The 20,878-nt window shown below is 51.0% G+C and overlaps 1 protein-coding gene across 1 annotated transcript in view; it reads left to right on the top strand.

The window, feature by feature from the left end:
* Window positions 1-7,789: 7,789 nt before the first annotated feature.
* Window positions 7,790-20,878, top strand: part of LOC139230211 (scavenger receptor cysteine-rich domain-containing protein DMBT1-like) — a 46,376-nt gene continuing 33,287 nt past the window's right edge. The window contains exons 1-6 of the mRNA XM_070862048.1: window positions 7,790-8,155; window positions 11,239-11,596; window positions 13,429-13,743; window positions 14,138-14,452; window positions 19,343-19,654; window positions 20,462-20,619. Of these exons, the coding sequence (XP_070718149.1) occupies window positions 7,790-8,155; window positions 11,239-11,596; window positions 13,429-13,743; window positions 14,138-14,452; window positions 19,343-19,654; window positions 20,462-20,619 (1,824 nt within the window). The remainder of the gene's footprint in view (window positions 8,156-11,238; window positions 11,597-13,428; window positions 13,744-14,137; window positions 14,453-19,342; window positions 19,655-20,461; window positions 20,620-20,878) is intronic.

The raw sequence follows: 20,878 nt of genomic DNA on the forward strand, positions 1-20,878 counted from the left end.
GGGGTATTTCAAATTACACTACTGGGTCCGGAAGATGTCTCTCGGTATCACGATCCCACGGTCTAAGTGTGTTCCCTACGCCTACTTGGTTCCTGGCCGTCACGTGGGACAAAAGTCCTCTTAATTCAGGCTCAGGCTAGGCGTTTGAGATATTAGACCGTCTCCTCATGTCGATCAACCAGCTTCCACCTTCCGCACCCTTTATACTTAAAAATTGTTTTTTATACTCACCCGGGTTTTTTTTTTTTCCAAGGGCGTCCAGCGACTCCGGGAAATCCCGTCGACTACGCCATTGTTAGCGTTAGTGTTTTCTTAGAAGAATCACTCAACACTCAGGGTCGGTTCCAATGCTGAAGCAGCTTTTATTACGCTCAGCGGGAAGGAAAAACTCAGGACCGTATCCAGGTTTCTCTTCACAGAACAAAGGATTACATGTACCTTTATATGTTTCACAACAGTTACAAAACAGTTTACTACAGCTACACAGCCCATCACGGCTGGACACAAGCCAATCACAATGATTATAGATTACATATAGGTTATTTTAACCCAATAGAATTCCCCTTATGTCTCAGGAACCATGTGTTCGTCTTTTGTCAGCTTGGGCTGATTGATATAGGTTCTCTCACTAGTTCTTTCTTCTTGGAGAAATAATTGGTTTCTAACCTTGTTTACAGCAAATGGTTTCCCTCTTATCTTTCTTCCTGAAATAATTGGTTTTATGGCCTTGTTCACAGGAGATGGTTTCCTTCTTATCTCTGTCTTCCCAGGCATTCTTACAGTGGGCCTCACAGGGTTATTGCTCGGTCAGTGAACGTTCAACAGTTCACAGCTTGACTACCTGATTTCCCATCATGCCTGGGCAGCCATTTTATGTGTGGCCACTTAAGCTTATGTGAGTTCTAAATATCCAGCAGGTGCCTAATGCCTAAGTCTATATATATTTCTACTCTCTACAACACTCCCTCTCATCTCCCTCCCTCTCCTCTCCCCCTCCCTCCCTCTCCTCTCCCCTCCCTCCCTCTCCTCCTCCCTCCCTCTCCTCTCCCCCTCCCTCCCCTCTCTACCTCCCTCCCCTCTCCCCCTCCCTCCCCTCTCCCCCTCCCTCCCTCTCCTCTCCTCTCCCCCTCCCTCCCTCTCCTCTCCCCCTCCCTCCCTCTCCTCTCCCCCTCCCTCCCTCTCCTATCCCCTCCCTCCCTCTCCTCTCCCCCTCCCTCCCTCTCCTCTCCCCCTCCCTCCCTCTCCTCTCCCCCTCCCTCTCCTCTCCCCCTCCCTCCCTCTCCTCTCCCCTCCCTCCCTCTCCTCTCCCCCTCCCTCCCTCTCCTCTCTCCCTCCCTCCCTCTCCTCTCCTCCTCCTTCCCTCTCCCTCCCTCTCCTCTCCCCCTCCCACCCTCTCCTCTCCCCCTCCCTCCCTCTCCTCTCCCCCTCCCTCCCTCTCCTCTCCCCCTCCCTCCCTCTCCTATCCCCCTCCCTCCCTCCCTCTCCTTTCCCCCTCCCTCCCTTCCTCTCCTCTCCCCCTCCCTCCCTCCCTCTCCTCTCCCCCTCCCTCCCTCTCCTCTCCCCCTCCCTCCCTCTCTCCTCTCCCCCTCCCTCCCTCCCTCTCCTCTCCCCCTCCCTCCCTCTCCTCTCTCCCTCCCTCCCACTCCTCTCCCCCTCCCTCCCTCTCCTCTCCCCCTCCCTCCCTCTCCTCTCTCCCTACCTATCATCTCCCTCTCCCCCTTCCCTCCCTCCCTCTCCCCTTCCCTCCCTCCCTCTCCCCCTCCTCTCCCCCTTCCCTCCCTCCCTCTCCCCACCCCTTCCCTCCCTCCCCCTCCCCACCCCTCCCTCCCTCCCCCTCCCTCCCAACCCCTCTTCCTCCCCTTCCCCCCTCCTCCTCCCCCCACCCCCCCCAACCCCGCCATCAGAAACACAAAGACACTGACAGACAGAGAGAGAGAGACACTGACACTGACAGACAGAGAGTGAGAGAGAGAGACACTGACAGACAGAGAGTGAGAGAGAGACACACTGGCGGGGGGGCCCGTCCCAGCACGCTGTTGGAGGGCTCCCGGTGCTGCAGTCGGTGAGTAGAAACTTAATTTTTTATTTGTTGATTTTTTAAATTTTTTAAATTTTTCATAAATTTTTTTTTGATTGATTATTTATTATTTATTATTGATGAAGGCTCTTTATTTGTAAAACTGAAGTATTTAATGTTTGTCAACTTCCCTTTCCCGCCCCCCACCGTTCCCTACGCCTGATTTGTAACCGACGCCTGATTTTCTAAATGTCGGCAAGGTTTTTCTGAGCGTACAAAAATCTACACTTACTCCATTCTAAGTTAGTTTGGAGTATGCTTTCACTGCCTCAACTTTCAAAATGGGCCTAAGTGGCCGGACACGCCCCCTTTTGAAAAAAAAAATCTGTTCCAAATTGAAACTGTTCTAACTGACTAGAACTGGAGCAAACTAAATGCCGAGAATTGCAATTTCTAAGATACTCCATTCTAAACCTGTTGCTCCAAAAAAACAGGAGCAACTCAGGCCGAAACTTGACCCCTATGTGTTGTCCCTGACAGGTCCTTTCCCGGTCAGACTGACAGATGGGAACAACGTGTGCTCGGGGAGAGTGGAGATCATTGGACTGTCTGTGCCGAGGGCTGGAACCTCACCGACGGGGACATCGTGTGCAAGCAGCTGAACTGCGGGAAGGCCGAGTCGGTAACCGGGGCCTACCTCGGCCAAGGGAGCGGGGAAATCCTGCTGAGTGGTGTCAGGTGTGACGGCACAGAGCGCTCCCTGGACCGATGCCTCTTCAATCCCCTCGGTGCCAACAGCAGTCCCTGTGGTCAGCACGCTGGGGTCATCTGCTCGGGAGAGTTTGAAGCTTTCATTACGCTTGTAATAATGCAACCGGCTGTTCCACATCTTTCGCACCAAGTCCTGTTCACCCTTCACCACCCCCCGTGCTCGCTGACCTATATTGGCTACCAGTCAGGCAATGTCTCAATTTAAAACTTCTTAAACCTAATTCCTCCATCGCTTTCACCCCTCCCTTTCTCTATAACCTCTTCCTACCCTACAATTCCCATCCTCGTGTTCAAATCCCTCCATGGCTCTCGCCCCTCCCTATCTCTGTAACCTTCTGTAGCCCTACAACCATCCAAGATCTCTGCGCTCCTCCAATTCTGGACTCTTGTGCTTCATTGATTTTCATCTTTCTGCCGAGGCCCTAGGCACTGGAATTCCCTCACTAAACTTCTCTGCCCCTCTCTCCTCCTTTAAAACGTTCCTTAAAACCTACCTCTTTGACCTGTCCTAATATCTGATTATGTGGCATGTTGTCAATTTCTGTCTGATAATGCTCCTGTGAAGCGCCTTGGGATGTTTTACTGCATAAAGCGCTGTATAAATGGGAACTGTTGTTGTTGACTGCTGATCCTGTCCCTGCAAACCTGGGCTTCACCTGCATCTTTCCCAGGACAGCGTTCCCATTTTGGGAGCTTGACCCAGTTGATAGCTCTGTGAACTCTGGGTGACAATGAGGCTGGTACCAGCCCCATTCCTGGACTTGTTGTGCCATATAAACATTGTTCTTTATCATTACTTCACCTTGTCTCCTGTTCCTGACATGGGTTCAACATCTACATAGAGTGACATGTAATGTACAGCACAGAAACAGGCCATTCGGCCCAACTGGTCCTTGCTCCACACGAGCCTCGTCCCACCCTGCTTCATCTCACTCTATTAGCATATCCTTCTATTCTTTTCTCCCTCATGTGTTTATCTAGATTCCTCTTAAATGTAGCTATGCTATTTGCCTCAACCACTCCCTATGGTAGCGTGCTCCACATTCTCACCACTTTCTGGGTAAAAAAAATTCTCCTGAATTCCCGATTGGATTTATTTGTGACTATCTTGTATTTATGGCTCCTAGTTTTGGTCTCCTGCTCCCCAAGTGGAAACATCTTTCCTGCAACTATCCTAGCTGTTGTGTATGCAATAACTGTTAGACTGAGCACTGTTTAACTCTAAGAGGTATGAACTTGGCTCTGCTTTATTAAGGCCCAAAGTGACTAATATACAAAATGGCTGGCCTTTTATACTTGGGCTGCACACACTTGCGTGCAGCCCAATGGCCTCCAACAGTGACGCCATCTAGTGGTTAGTGATCCCAAAATTACATACATGACAATACCCCACCTCTGAGATATTAACACAGTCTTTTACAAATTGAGACGGTCCGGTGTTTTACGCTCCCGGGTTGACCATCTCAGTTCAACTGCAGCTTTGGGTGAGTGTTCAGAGTCTGCTGTGACTGGTGGCTGGGTGGCTGACCTGGTGGGAGGGGCAATGGCCATGTCAGAGATTGAAAGTCCATTTTCATTGAACATGTCAGTGATTGAAAGTCCCAATTCACTGATGACCACTGAGTCCTCTGATGACTGGGGATAGGTTGGTTGGTCGTCGATTGTCTCTTCCTCCGACTGTTCCGGTTCGTCTGCGTGCCGTAGCTTTGTCTGATCCATATGTTTTCTGCATGTTTGCCCATTTTTGAGCTTGACAATAAATACTCTGTTGCCCTCCTTGGCCATGACAGTACCAGCAATCTACTTGGGACCTTGACCATAATTCAGAACATATACAGGATCATTTACAGAAATATCGTGTAACACAGCTGCGCGATTGTGATACCCTTGCTGACTTTGTCTTCTATATTCAACATGATTATTCAAGTCAGGATGTACAAGAGATAGCTTGGTCTTAAGACCTCTCTTCATCATTAGTTCAGCAGGCGAGACCCCAGTAAGTGTGTGTGGTCTTGTCCTGTAACTCAGCAGTATGCATGACAGGCAGGTCTGCAGTGACCCTTGGGTTACTCACTTCACACTCTGCTTTATGATTTGGACAGCACATTCTACTTGCCCATTGGATGCAGATTTGAACGGTGCTGACCTTACATGTTTGATATCATTGAGTTTCATGAACTCTTGAAACTCCTGATTGGTGAAGCACGATTCGTTGTCGCTAACAACGATGTCAGGCAGACCATGTGTCGCGAACATGACACTGAAATTCTCAATGGTAGCTGTGGATGTGCTGGATGACATGATTATATACTCTATCCACTTCGAATATGCATCCACCACAACTAAAAACGTCTTCCCCAGGAAGGGACCTGCAATGTCTATGTGGATCCTGGACCATGGTTTGGACGGCTACAACCACAGACTCAGCGGCGATTCCGCTGGTGCTTTGCTGAGCTGCATGCAAGTGTTGCACTGATGCACACATGATTCCAGCTCAGAATCAATTCCCGGCCACCATACATGAGACCTGGCGATGGCTTTCATCATTATAATGCTGGGATGTGTGCTATGTAGCTCACGTACAAATTTCTCTCTCCCTTTCTTGGGCACAACAACACGATTGCCCCACAGTATAAAATCCGACTGAATAGACAGTTTGTCTCTGCGATGAATGTAAGGTTTGGTCTCCTCACACATTTGCTTCGGTATGGCATCACCTTTGAGGATGCAACTCTTCACCACCAATAAAATCAGGTCCTGGCTGGTCCAGGTCTTAACTTGTTGAGCCGTGACAGGGGTTCCTTCACTCTCAAAAGAATCTATAACTAATAATAGATCCGCCGGTCGTGGTGTTTCCACCTCCGGTGTGGGCAACGGCAGACGGTTCAAAGCATCGGCACAATTCTCAGTGCCAGGTCTATGGCGAATGACATAATCATAAGTGGATAATGTCACCGCCCACCTCTGGATGCGGGATGAAGCATTGGTATTGATATCTTTGTTTTCAGAGAACAGTGCAATGAGCAGCTTGTTATCTCTCTCCAGTTCAAATGGGTACTGATGCATCTTTTTAACCCCATACACACAGGTTAATGCTTCTTTCTCTTCCATGCTGTAGGCTCTTTCCGCTTTCGACAAACTTTTTGAAGCATACACGACTGGTTGAAGTTTACCCAAATCATTAGCTTGTTGGAGTATGAAACCAGTTCCATATGACAAAGCATCACAGGCCAATACTAAACGTTTACATGGGTCATAATGTACCAGCAGCTTGTTAGAGCAAAGCAGATTAGTGGCTTTCTCAAAAGCTCTGCCTTGAGATGCACCCCACACCCAGTTGTTGCCTTTTCTTAGCAGCATGTGCAGTGGTTCTAAAAAGGTGCTCAATTCAGGTAGGAAGTTACCGAAGTAGTTGAGTAGACCCAGGAACAAATGCAGCTCCGTCACATTCTGCGGCTTGGGTGCATTCTTGATGGCTTTGGTTTTCACGTCCATGGGCCTGATGCCGTCAGCAGCAATTTTCCTCCCCAGGAATTTGACCTCTGGTGCCATGAAGACGCACTTCGAGCATTTCAGTCTGAGTCCCACTTTGTCCAGATGATGTAGACCCTCTTCCAGGTTGTTCAGATGTTTCTCGGAGTCACGACCTGTGAGCAGGATGTCATCTTGGAACACGACGGTTCTGGGGACGGACTTCAGTAGACTCTCCATGTTCCTCTGAAATATTGCTGCAGCCGAGCGAATTCCGAAAGGGCACCTGTGAGAAATAAACAGTCCTTTATGCGTGTTAGTGCACGTAAGTCTCTTCGACGTCTTGATCAGCTCCTGTGTCATGTAGGTCAACGTCAAGTCCAGTTTGGTGAACCACTTTCCCCCGGCTGGCATTGCAAACAAGTAATCAGCCTTTGCTAACGGGTACTGATCCTATTTCGAAACCCTGTTGATCGTAGCCTTGTAGTCTCCACAGATTCTGACTGTGCCATCACTTTTCAGCACAGGAACAATGGGGCTGGCCCATTCATTAAATTCAACTGGTGATATGATCCCTTCACGCTGGAGTTTCGACCTTCTCCCTCAGCATATACGGAACTGCCTGAGCTTTATGATAGACGGGTCTTGCATCCGAGTCCACGTGGATCTGCACCTTGGCTCCCGTGTAGTTGCCAATGCCTGGTTCGAACAGCGAGGGGAATTTGCTCAGTACTTGGCACATGTATCTTTCTCCGACAACAACGCCTTGATGTCGTTCCAATTGCATCTGATGTTTTCAAGCCAATTCCTGCCGAACAGCGTTGGGCCATTGCCTGGGACAATCCATAGCGGTAACTCGTGAACTGCCGTGAACTGCACCATCATACAACACTTTAATTGTGGCACTGCCAATCACCGTTATGAGTACTTTGGTGTACGTGCATAACTTGGTATTGACTGAACTCAGCCTGGGCTTCACAGCCTTGGTACCTCACAGCTTGTCGAATGTCCTCTGGCTCATTATTGATTGACTCGCCCCCGTGTCCGTGTTGTGTATGCATGCCTGTTTACTGTGTGATGTCTGTAACACTGTTATGCAACACTGAATGTACCCTTACACTGTACACACCTTACCTGTACACCATAGGGTGCTGCTGCTGGAGACCTAAGGGTTACCTACACACTGCAGGTAACCCAGTATAAAAAGGAACACACAGCTTATTGTCCTCACTCAGGAGCTGCAAATAAAGGACGACAGGTCTACACAGTTTAAGTATCATACCCTGCCTCATGGAGTCATTACTAAAGGTGCCTACATACGCTGCAACTGGCGACGAGGATGGGATACGAGGTCACGAACCACACGCTCAGCATGTCGAATCTCAGCAACTTTCAGCAATTTACCGATGGGGAAGATTGGGACGATTTTGTAGAAAGATTGGAACACTTGAGACTGGCTGCACCGTGCGACTTTGGTGACCACCTAAATGAAGCATTAAGGGACTCTAAACCAAGAGAGCAGTGCACCGCATGCATACTTCTAAGGGCAGAAACAGGGCCCACCAGTGCCGCCACAAAGACTATGCATGCAAAGAGAAAAGGACCTTCAAAGGATCTGCAGAAAAAGCTTTACTCACCACGTCTCTGATGAGTTGGCTGATCACCGGGGCTCCGGCACAGAGGAAGGTGAAGTTGCTCAACGCCTGGAAGAAGAGTATGGAACTCATATCTGCTCCACCGAAGAAAGTAGATGTCGACGGGGTCCCAGTTTCTATGGAGAGCGACACAGGGGCGAGCCAGTCTGCGATGAACCAAGCGACCTTTGAAGAATTTTGGTTGAATCCGGCCAATCGGCATCCTGTCCAAGCGAAGCTGCTCCCAGGCCTCCGGGCTCCGGCAATCGACCTCGAACATGGATCCATCGCAGCATCCGGAAGTTCCACTGTCCAGCTCGACTGCCCACAGCACCCCGGCGAAATCTCCGAGACCGAGGATCCAAACTCCACTTTCCGGGCCGGGGCGGCAATCCAAGAGGTGAATGGCATTGAAAGAAATGGATTCCCGATGTCCAGGGTCGAACCTGTGGAAGGAAAGAGCACCACAGTCTACCTGCAGGAAAGCCAGGAAATGGCAGCCGCAGCACAAGGAGAAAAACTTGTAATCAAAATGGCCTCCACCATACCACGAGTGAGCATGGAGGAGCATCACGTGACACCGAGCGGCCAATCGGATTTGAAGGCTCCCTTAAAGGAGACCGGTAACCAAAGAAATTTAAAGGGGAAGTTTCAGCTATTTGAGTACACAGACTTTAAAGCTAAAGATGCAATTAAAGGGTGCAAGTATGAAAATGTATGCAGTGTAACCATGAATTGTGATGCTGGTTTAACTAATGTGACTAATGAGATGAATGCAGGTGTCAGTAAGGTTAAGAACAAGTTTATTGTGTCAACAATAATAATAAAGAATGTGAAATGCCTAATGTAACCATGTCTGTTGAAACCAGGACACCCAAAAGTGATGCAAGTGCTAGAATGTATAATGCAGGCTCGGCTATGTGTGATCAGAGCCAAGGTGTCATGTATACCGGTAGGACACTGCCAAAGGACATTGGGTCCGACAGGGACCATGCTGATGCCAATGGAATTCCCCTGTAGGAGGCTACCTGACCATGTAGCCTGGACCTTTGGAACGAATGTGATGCCCCTTGCAGGACACACACACAGCCAGTGGGAGGCAGACCCACTCCAGGGACAGTGGTCAATGGGCAGCCCAGCCACCACCAGCCTGCACCAGACCAGCCCTACAACCCCTGCCCACCAGGAACATGAGGCCAATACCCTCCAGCTTCCCTGGCAAACCCTGGGATGACCTGACCCTCATCCCAATTGGTGGACAAGGAGCCCACCCAGTCTTGTGGCCCTGCCCACAATTACCCACAACAACAGTGTATACACACCACCCACTGCTGCCGTGGCTACCTCCTGAGGGATCCCACAACAGTAACACCCACATGTGTGTGAGGGAGGGGAAACGTATGGGGCCAGCCTCAAGCACAGGGGTCACACCTGGCAACCACACAACCCTCATCACAACCTCCCATAGCCCACCACTGATCACCTCCCCTGGGCATGACAATAAGGATATGAAAAATGCTTAGGGGGGAAGTGTTGTTGTGTATGCATGCCTGTTTACTGTGTGATGTCTGCAACACAGTTATGCAACACTGAATGTACCCTTACACTGTACATACCTTGCCTGTACACCAGAGGGTGCTGCTGCTGGAGACATAAGGGTTACCTGCACACTGCAGGTAACCCAGTATAAAAAGGAACAAACAGCTTGTTGTCCTCACTCAGGAGCTGCAAATAAAGGACTACAAGTCTACACAGTTGAAGTATCATACCCTGCCTCGTGGAGTCATGACTAAAGGTGCCTACATACGCTACAACCGGCACCCCATTAAATTTCACATTGATCATTATCGGTTTGCTCTTAGTTAGGAATGAGTACAGTCCATACACTTCCTCCTCTGGTATCTCGGATTGTGTATCCGGATCCGCTCTAGTCCAACCAGCATCCTCCACGTGATGTGTCGCAGCACGCTTGCTCATCTGCGGACACTTGCGCTGGAGCTGCCCCACTCTCAGACAGCCTTTGCAACTATATTGCTTAAATCGGCAGTGCCAGTGATTTCCTCCACAACGTCAACACGGAGAAATCGGATGCATTCCCGCCAGCGGACTTTGGGCAGCCACAGGTTTCGGGTATGCAGTCCGGTAGGCCCTGCCATGTGCCGCTCTGCCGCCAACGCTGAATCAATCATATTTACAGTACTTGCCGATTTTCAATTTTTCACTGATATCTGCTTTAGACTTCTATCCGTCGTCATGCATGACTGAGCGATCGTGATGGCCCTGTTCAAGTCCAACGTCTCCACTGCCAGTAGTTTATGCAGGATCACTTCGTGGTTGATGCCGATTACAAAGAAGTAAAGAAGTCCCACAGCATGTCTGCCAACAGAGCCCCGAACTTACACGGTCCCACTAGACGTCTCAGGTCGGCGACGAATTCCGTCGCATTCTGGCCCTCTGAGCGAATGTGAGTGTAACTTCTATATCTCGCGATGATGATACTCTTCGTCTGGCTTAAGGTGGTCCTGTACCAGTGTACACAATTCTTCATACGTCTTCTCTGTTGGACTCACAGGCAGGAGTAGATTCTTTATCAGACCATAAATTTTTGGACTGCAAACCGTGAGGAACGCCACCCGGCGCCGATCTGCGACGCCGACCTCCTCCATTTTGTTGGCCACGAAGAACTGGCTCAACGGCTCACAAAGTCTGCCCAATCTTCTCCTTCCACAAATGGCTCCAACAATCCAATTGTGCTAATTTTTGTATGCAAAGGTTCTTGTTGCCTCGTCGCCAAATGTTGTATATGCAATAACTGTTCGACTGAGTACTGTTTAATTCCAAGAGGTATGACCTTGGCTCTGCTTTATTAAGGCCCAAAGTGACTAATATATGAAATGGTTGGCCTTTTGTACTTGGGCTCACACACACGTGCAGACCAATGGCCTCCAACAGTGACGTCATCTAGTGGCTAGTGATCCCAAAAGTACATACATGACACTGTCGAACACTTTCCTAATGTTAAAGACCACGATCAGGACACCTCTTAGTCTTCTCTATTCTAGAGGAAAGAGCATCAGCCTGTTCAAACTTTCCTGGTAGAGTTAACCTCTCACTTCTGTTAGCATTCTTATATCTTTAGCCACCAGGGAGCTTGAGCTTTGTATGCCATTCCTTTCTCCCTCGTGGGACTGTGTCTGGTATCATCTTTGTAGACATTAGTCTTAACCTTGCCGACCCCTGTCTCACATCTGGAACCTTTATAAGTGTCTTTTGAAAATCCAAATTACTAGGTTACCCCTTAGAGCACCGTGTACATGTTCCACCTACAACTGCATGTTTCTGTAGATAGTCCCAGACCAGTTTAACCATGTTCCCGTCTCTACTCCAGGTCCGGTGCCCGTACGGCTGGTGAATGGAACCAACATGTGCTCCGGGAGAGTTGAGGTCTATCATAAATCCATCTGGGGGACCGTCTGCGACAATGGTTGGGATGAAAAAGCAGCGAGTGTGGTCTGCAGACTGTTGAACTGTGGGATGGCTCTGTCAGCAACAGGAGGTGCTTACTATGGAGAGGGGACTGGGGCCATCTGGTTGTATGATGTGAAGTGCCTTGGGACAGAGCTTGCTCTCGATCAGTGCTCTGCCAACCCATGGGGGGTGAATAACTGCACACACAGCAAGGATGCTGGAGTCACCTGCTCAGGTGAGTAGATTCATCGGCTCGGGTGAGGGGCGTCACCGGCTCGGGTGAGGGGAGTCACTTGTGCTTTGTATGTATTTGTACTATTGCAATGTATTGCAGTGATCAGAGAGATTCTTGATCCATATCTGCACCGCACCCCAAGGCTAGGAGTAGAAAGCTGGCCAGTGAGATTAGTTTGGGATTGATACAGAGCTATGGGGAGGAGAGCTGGGCAGTGGGATTAGGTTGGGATTGATACAGGGCTATGGGGGAAGAGCTGGGCAGTGGGATTAGGTTGGGATTGATACAGGACTATGGGGGAAGAGCTGGGCAGTGGGATTAGTTTGGGATTGATACAGGTCTATGGGGGGAGAACTGGGCAGTGGGATTCGGGTGGGATTGATACAGGGCTATGGGGAGAGTGGTGCAGTGGGATTAGTTTGGGATTGATACACGGCTAGGGGGAGAGCGGGGCAGTGGGATTAGTTTGGGATTGATACACGGCTATGGGGAGAGTGGGGCAGTGGGATTAGTTTGGAATTGATACAGGGCTATGGGGAGAGCGGGGCAGTGGGATTAGGTTGGGATTTATACACGGCTATGGGGAGAGTGGGGCAGTGGCATTAGTTTGGGATTTATACAGAGCTATGGGGAGAGCAGGTAACAGCAGGATTAGTTTGGGATTTATACACGGCTATGGGGAGAGTGGGGCAGTGAGATTAGTTTGGGATTGATACAGTGCTATGGGGAGAGCGGGGCAGTGGGATTAGTTTGGGATTTATGCAGGGCTATGGGGAGAGCGGGGCAGTGGGATTAGTTTGGGATTTATGCAGGGCTATGGGGATAGCTGGTCAGTGGGATTAGTTTGGGATTTATACACGGCTATGGGGAGAGCGGGGCAGTGGGATTAGTTTGGGATTTATGCAGGGCTATGGGGAGAGCGGGGCAGTGGGATTAGTTTGGGATTGATACAGGGCCATAGGGAGAGCGGGGCAGTGGGATTAACGAGAACAACAACTTACATATGAGATACGACACAGAAACAGACCATTCGGCCAACCAGTCCATGTCGGCATTTTTGCTCCACTTGAGCCTCCTCCCGACTTTCCTCATCTAAATCTATCGGCACAACCCTTGCATTTATATAGTGCCTACAACATAGTAAAACATCTCAAAGCGCTTCACAGGAGCGTTATCAAACAAAATGTGACACCCGGCAACATAAGGAGATATTAGGGCAGGTCAAATAGGTAGGTTTTAAGGAGCGTCTAAAAGAAGAGCGCGGTAGAGAGGTGAAGAGGTTTAGGAAGGAAGTTCCAGTGCTTAGGGCCCAGGCAGCTAAAGGCACAGCCAACAATCGTGGAGCGATTAAATTGGGGATGAACAAAAGGCTCAGAGGTGATAGGTGAACAGGATTTGTTACGTGTTAGGATATGGGCAGCAGAGCTGAAGTTTACGGAGGGTGGAAGATGGGAGACCAACTAGGAGCATATTGGAATAGTCAAGTCAAGAGGTATCCAAGGGCCCGGACTAGTATGTTTCAACAGCTGATGAAATGAGGCAGGGGCGGAGACGGGCGATGTTACACAGGAGGAAGCAGGAGGTCTTGGTGGTGGAGAGGACATGGGGTCAGAGGCTCATCGCGGGGTCAAATAGGATGCCAAGGTCGACAAAGGTCTGGTTCAGGACAAACAGTGGTCAGGGAGAGGGATGGAATTGGTGGCTTGGGAATGGAGTTTGTGGCGGTTTGGGTCTTCCCAATATTTAGTTGCAGGAAACTTCTGCTCATCCAGGACTGGATGTCGGACAAGCAGCATGACAAATCAGAGACTGTGTTCTCCTCTCTATTGCAGGTCCGGTGCCCGTACGGCTGGTGAACGGTAACAACATGTGCTCTGGGAGAGTTGAGGTCTATCGTAAATCTGTCTGGGGGACAGTCTGTGACGATGGCTGGGATGTGAATGGAGCGAGTGTGGTCTGCAGACTGTTGAACTGTGGGACGGCCCTGTCAGCACGGACTGGTGCCTACTATGGAGAGGGGACTGGGGACATCTGGATGATGGGTGTGAAGTGTCTTGGGACAGAGCCTGCCCTCGACCAGTGCTCTGTCACTCCAGGGGGGGTGAATAACTGCAACCACAGCAAGGACGCTGGAGTTACCTGCTCAGGTGAGTGGAGTCCCACTCTGGGGTGAGCAGAGTCCTCCTCTAGGGTGAGCGGAGTCCCTCCCCGCATCCTATAATATGCCACCTCGTTTAATTCCACACTCCTGCTCACTCGTCCCTGGTAACCCAGTAATCTCCCGACACCAGCTTATCTTCTCTGGTCTCTCTCTGTAACTATCCCCTCAGCTCTGGTTACACCCAGTGAATCTGGGCTACACCTGTTCCTGTGTTTTATAATGGTGCATCTCATTCAATTCTCCAACTATGCCCCACCTGAGGTATAAGTTCAATAGACTGTGTGCAATTTCGAACTCCAGTTATAAAATCCAGGCGTGGAGCCCGGTGAAAGTCCAGTTAATCCCAGACAAGTTTAACTGTGATCCTGTCTCTATTGCAGGTCCGGTGCCCGTACGACTGGTGAACGGTAACAACATGTGCTCCGGGAGAGTTGAGGTCTATCGTAAATCCGTCTGGGGGACGGTCTGTGATGATGGCTGGGATGATAATGCAGCGAATGTGGTCTGCAGAATGTTGAACTGTGGGACGGCCCTGTCAGCAATAGGAGGCGCCTGCTATGGAGAGGGGACTGAGGACATCTGGTTGGATGATGTGTGGTGTAATGGGACAGAGCCTGCCCTCGATCAGTGCTCTGCTAACCCATGGGGGGTGAATAATTGCACACACAGCAAGGATGCCGGAGTTACCTGCTCAGGTGAGGGGAGTTACCTGCTCGGGTGAGGGGAGTTCCCCGCTCGGGTGAGGGGAGTTCCCCAACTCTGGTAAGGGGAGTTTCCCTGCTCGGGTGAGCGGAGTTCCCGCTCAGATGGTCTTTTGCACTGCATGCTGGGCTCTGCCATCATTGAGGATTGGGATGTTCATGGAGCCTCCTCCTCCTGTTGGTTATTTAATTGTCCCCTATCATTCATGATTGGATGTCGCAGGACTCCAAAGCTTTGATCTGATCCGTTGGTTGTGGGATCGCTTGGCTCGCTCTATAACATGCTGCTTCTGCTGTTTATTATGCATGTAGTCCTGTGTGTAGCTTCACCAGGTTGGCACCTCATTTTTAGGTATGCCTGGTGCTGCTCCTGGCATGCTCTTCTGCACTCCTCATTGAACCAGGGTTGGTCGCCTAGCTTGATGGTGATGGTAGGGTGAGGGATATGCCAGGCCATGAGGTTACAGATTGTGGTGGAATACAATGCTGCTGATGGTCCACAGCACCTCATGGATTGGAGATAGAATTCCAGATTTCCACTACCATTTGTGTGGAAAAGAGCTCCTGATTTCGCTCCTGAACCGCCTCGCTCTAATTTAAAGGTTATGCCCCTTTGTTCTAGATTCCCCACTGGACGAAATAGTTTTTCTCGATCGACCCTATCAAATCCTTAAACATCTCAATTAGCTCAACCCTTAATCTTCTAAACTCAAGGGAGTACAGCCTAGTCTGTGCAACCTTTTCCAATTTAACATCCGGAATCATCCTGGTGAATCTACGCTGCACCCCTTCCAAGTCCAACATATCCTTCCTGAGATGTGGTGCCCAGAACTGATCACAGTACTCCGGATGGGGTCTAACCAGAGCTCTGTCCAGCTGTAACATAACGTCCACCCTTTTGTACACCAGCTCCCGAGATAAAGGCCAACATTTCATTAGCCTTTGGTCACTGTAGCAGTGCACTGGCTTTTAGTGATTTGTGTATCTCTGCTCCTCCACCGTTTCTAGTCTCTCACCTCAACCAAAATATTCTGAGTATAAATTAGAAGCATAGAAACATAGAAAATAGGTGCAGGAGTCGGCCATTCGGCCCTTCGAGCCTGCACCACCATTCAACAAGATCATGGCTGATCACCCACCCCAGCACCACCCCCACCCCATGCATCCTCCACACCCCCCGACCCCCCCAGCCGCAAGGACCACATCCAACCCCCTCCCGAACACATCCAATGAACCAGCATCAACAACTCTCCGCGGCAGGGAACCCCACAGGCCAACAACTCCCCGAGTGAAGAAGTCTCTCCCCAACCCAGCCCCAAACAGCCCACCCCCCATCCCCAGACCGTGCCCCCCACCCCCCCGGCTCCGGACCCACCCAACACCGGGAACACCCCCCCGCACCCAACCCGCCCCGTCCCGTCAGAATCCTTCCCAAATGCCGAACACCCTCGGATGTCGAGTCCCCAGCCCCGGCCACCCCGGAGCCACGCCCCCGCGACGCCAACCACACCATATCCACCAACCGCCATCTGCGCAGTCAACCCGTCCACCCCACTCCAAACATCCCCGCACCGAGGCACAGAGCCTCCAGGCCCGCCCCTCCAACACACTTCGCCCCCCCAGACCTTCGCTCCAATGTGTCCCCTCCCGTCCCCCGCCCTGGATTTCTCTGCCCCCCACCTCCACCACTCTCCCCTCCATCCCCCGCCCACGTCTCCCCTCCACTTCCCTCTGCCTCCCTGCACAGGATCCCACCTCGGGGGCGGCAACCTTCTGGGGCCGGGAATTTTAACCCTCAGCGTGGAAGTCCTGCTCCCGCCGCAGAATTGGCTAACCACCCCTCAATGGAAGCGGAGTACAATTTCCCACACTCCACTTCCTTTGGGGGCAGTTACCGGGGCACGACTGGATGCTCCTGTGACAGTTTGAACTGATGCTCTCCACTCTCTGTCCTGTGACAGTTTGAACTGGTGCTCTCCACTCTCTATCCTGTGACAGTTTGAACTGGTGCTCTCCACTCTCTGTCCTGTGACAGTTTGAACTGGTGCTCTCCACTCTCTGTCCTGTGACAGTTTGAACTGGTGCTCTCCACTCTCTGTCCTGTGACAGTTTGAACTGGTGCTCTCCACTCCCTGTCCTGTGACAGTTTGAACTGGTGCGCTCCACTCTCTGTCCTGTGACAGTTTGAACTGGTGCTCTCCACTCTCTGTCCTGTGACAGTTTGAACTGGTGCTCTCCACTCTCTGTCCTGTGACAGTTTGAACTGGTGCTCTCCACTCCCTGTCCTGTGACAGTTTGAACTGGTGCTCTCCACTCCCTGTCCTGTGACAGTTTGAACTGGTGCTCTCCACTCTCCCGTCCTGTGACAGTTGGAACTGGTGCTCTCCACTCTCTGTCCTGTGACAGTTTGAACTGGTGCTCTCCACTCTCTGTCCTGTGACAGTTTGAACTGGTGCTCTCCACTCTCTGTCCTGTGACAGATTGAACTGGTGCTCTCCACTCTCTGTCCTGTGACAGTTTGAACTGGTGCTCTCCACTCTCCCGTCCTGTGACAGTTTGAACTGGTGCTCTCCACTCTCTGTCCTGTGACAGTTTGAACTGGTGCTCTCCACTCTCTGTCCTGTGACAGTTTGAACTGGTGCTCTCCACTCTCCCGTCCTGTGACAGTTTGAACTGGTGCTCTCCATTCTCCCGTCCTGTAACAGTTGGAACTGGTGCTCTCCACTCTCTGTCCTGTGACAGTTGGAACTGGTGCTCTCCACTCTCTGTCCTGTGACAGTTTGAACTGGTGCTCTCCACTCTCTGTCCTGTGACAGTTTGAACTGGTGCTCTCCACTCTCTGTCCTGTGACAGTTAGATCTGGTGCTCTCCACTCTCTGTCCTGTGACAGTTGGAACTGGTGCTCTCCACTCTCTGTCCTGTGACAATTTGAACTGGTGCTCTCCACTCTCTGTCCTGTGACAGTTGGAACTGGTGCTCTCCACTCTCTGTCCTGTGACAGTTTGAACTGGTGCTCTCCACTCTCTGTCCTGTGACAGTTGGAACTGGTGCTCTCCACTCTCTGTCCTGTGACAATTTGAACTGGTGCTCTCCACTCTCTGTCCTGTGACAGTTAGATCTGGTGCTCTCCACTCTCTGTCCTGTGACAGTTTGAACTGGTGCTCTCCACTCTCTGTCCTGTGACAGTTGGAACTGGTGCTCTCCACTCTCTGTCCTGTGACAATTTGAACTGGTGCTCTCCACTCTCTGTCCTGTGACAGTTTGAACTGGTGCTCTCCACTCTCTATCCTGTGACAGTTTGAACTGGTGCTCTCCACTCTCTGTCCTGTGACAGTTGGAACTGGTGCTCTCCACTCTCTGTCCTGTGACAGTTTGAACTGGTGCTCTCCACTCTCTGTCCTGTGACAGTTGGAACTGGTGCTCTCCACTCTCTGTCCTGTGACAATTTGAACTGGTGCTCTCCACTCTCTGTCCTGTGACAGTTAGATCTGGTGCTCTCCACTCTCTGTCCTGTGACAGTTGGAACTGGTGCTCTCCACTCTCTGTCCTGTGACAATTTGAACTGGTGCTCTCCACTCTCTGTCCTGTGACAGTTGGAACTGGTGCTCTCCACTCTCTGTCCTGTGACAGTTGGAACTGGTGCTCTCCACTCTCCCGTCCTGTGACAGTTTGAACTGGTGCTCTCCATTCTCCCGTCCTGTGACAGTTGGAACTGGTGCTCTCCACTCTCTGTCCTGTGACAGTTTGAACTGGTGCTCTCCACTCTCTGTCCTGTGACAGTTTGAACTGGTGCTCTCCGCTCTCTGTCCTGTGACAGTTTGAACTGGTGCTCTCCACTCTCTGTCCTGCGACAGTTTGAACTGGTGCGCTCCACTCTTTTGATTCATGAACTCAATAGAAAAGAAAATTGGCGGGAGTACAACGAGCAGCCTATTCGCTTGTGTTCGATTTGCGCTACCACCCAAGACCAATTTATCCTCCTCACATTCTTCCGTGTCAGCCGTGTCTCAGCGTCTGCACCCTGGCCTCTGAGTCAGAAAGTTGTGTGTTCAAGCCCCACTTCAGAGGCCTGAGTCCAATAATCCAGGGTGGCTCTCCCAGTGTCAGGACTGAGGGAGCACTGCACTGTCAGAGGTAGATATATATACTCTAGGACTTGAGCTCCATAATCCAGGCCGACACTCCCAGTGTCAGTACTGAGAGAGCACTGCACTGTCAGAGGTAGATATATATACTCTAGGACTTGAGCTCCATAATCCAGGCTGACACTCCTGGTATCAGGACTGAGAGAGCACTGCACGGTCAGAGGTAGATATATATACTCTCGGACTTGAGCTCCATAATCCAGGCTGACACTCCCGGTATCAGGACTGAGAGAGCACTGCACGGTCAGAGGTAGATATATATACTCTAGGACTTGAGCTCCATAATCCAGGCTGACACTCCCAGTATCAGTACTGAGGGAGCACTGCACTGTCGGAGGTGCCGTCTTTCAGATGCGACATTAAACCGGGGCCCTGTCTGCCACCTCGGGTGGTGTAAAAGATCCATGGCACTATTTAGAAGAACAGCAGAGGAAGTTCTTCCCGGTGTCCTCGCCAATATTTATTGCTCATCCAACATCACTAAAAATAGATAATCTGGTTATTATCACATTGCTGTTTGTGGGAACTTGCTGTGTGCAAATTAACTGCAGCCTTTCCTATATTAGACTAGTGGCTACACTTCAAAAAGTACTTCATTGGCTTTAAAGTGCTTTGAGATATCCTGAGGTCATGAAAGGCGCAATGAGAAATGCAAGCCATTTTCTTTCATTCTGTTGATGTCTTGTTCATAAAAACATTATATCCTACATCGTGCCTCAATTCCCCATCTCAATTCCAGGACCGGTGCCCGTACGGCTGGTGAACGGTAACATGTGCTCCGGGAGAGTTGAGGTCTTTCGTAAATCCGTCTGGGGGACCGTCTGTGACGCTGGCTGGGATGTAAACGCAGCGAGTGTGGTCTGCCGACTGTTGAACTGTGGGACTGCAGTGTCAGTGCTGCACGGGGCAGCCTCTGGAGAGGGGACTGGGACCATCTGGCTGAGTGACGTGAAGTGTTTGGGGACAGAGCCTGCCCTCGATCAGTGCTCTGGGAGTCCGTGGGGTATGAATGATTGCACACACCGTCGGGATGCCGGAGTTACCTGCTCAGGTAATTCAAGCTTTGCATTTCAGGGATTCAGGAAAGAGGATAATAAGGAATTTTGTTGTCCAGGGTTTCCCAGGGTACTGGTTCCTCAAGGGGTTCAGTCACGTCCCAGCTTCATTTCATTAATTAGTCCCTTTGTCTGGGGCAGATACCCTGAGGAGGAGCCAAGGCATTCAGTTCAACTACAAGCATCTTTCAGGCTTTGTTCCAATTAGTGCCTTTCCTGCTGTGTGTGGGGCTCTGTACCACACTGAGTGTGATCAGATAACTCCGTACAGCCCAGGGATGGAGTCTGGGCCTCTCCTGCTGTGTGTGGGGCTCTGTACCACACTGGGTGTGATCAGATAACTCCGTACAGCCCAGGGATGGAGTCTGGGCCTCTCCTGCTGTGTGTGGGGCTCGGTACCACACTGGGTGTGATCAGATAACTCCGTACAGCCCAGGGATGGAGTCTGGGCCTCTCCTGCTGTGTGTGGGGCTCTGTACCACACTGGGTGTGATTAGATAACTCCGTACAGCCCAGGGATAGAGTCTGGTCCTTTCCTGCTCTGTGCAGCTGGCTCTGTACCACACTGGGTGTGATCAGATAACTCCGAACAGGCCATTAATTGAGCCTGGGCTTTCCTGCTGTTCTTTTGTGTGTGTGTGGGGCTCAGTACCACACTGGGTGAGATCAGCTCCCTCAACGCAGGCTGGGATGGAGTCTGGGCCTTTCCTGGTGTCTGTGTGTCTCTCTGTGTGTCGGGGTTGCGGGGTGGAGGCGGGGCTCAGTATCTCACCAATACTCAGCTGGAGTTTCCTTGTTCACAGGTCCTTTCCCGGTCAGACTGACAGACGGGAACAACATGTGCTCGGGGAGGGTGGAGATCCTTTACAAGTCCACCTGGGGGACCGTCTGCGACGAGGGCTGGGACCTCACCGACGGGGACATCGTGTGCAAGCAGCTGAACTGCGGGAAGGCCGAGTCGGTAACCGGGGCGTACCTCGGCCGAAGGAGCGGGGAGGTGTAGTGGGACTGAACATTCGCTGGACCGGTGCCTCGCAAACCCCTGGGGAAGCAGTAACTGTACACACAGTCAGGATGCTGGTGTCACTTGCTCAGGTAAGGCTTGTCTGCTTGCTGAGTGTCTCACATTTTATTGCCACCCCGAGCAGGAGTCGGCCCATTGGTCTCCTCCAGCCTGCATCTAGCTGCTTGGACAGCGAATCATCGAATCTCACAGCACA

This window comes from Pristiophorus japonicus, chromosome 19, assembly GCF_044704955.1.
Source record: "Pristiophorus japonicus isolate sPriJap1 chromosome 19, sPriJap1.hap1, whole genome shotgun sequence".
Lineage (NCBI taxonomy): Eukaryota > Metazoa > Chordata > Chondrichthyes > Pristiophoridae > Pristiophorus > Pristiophorus japonicus.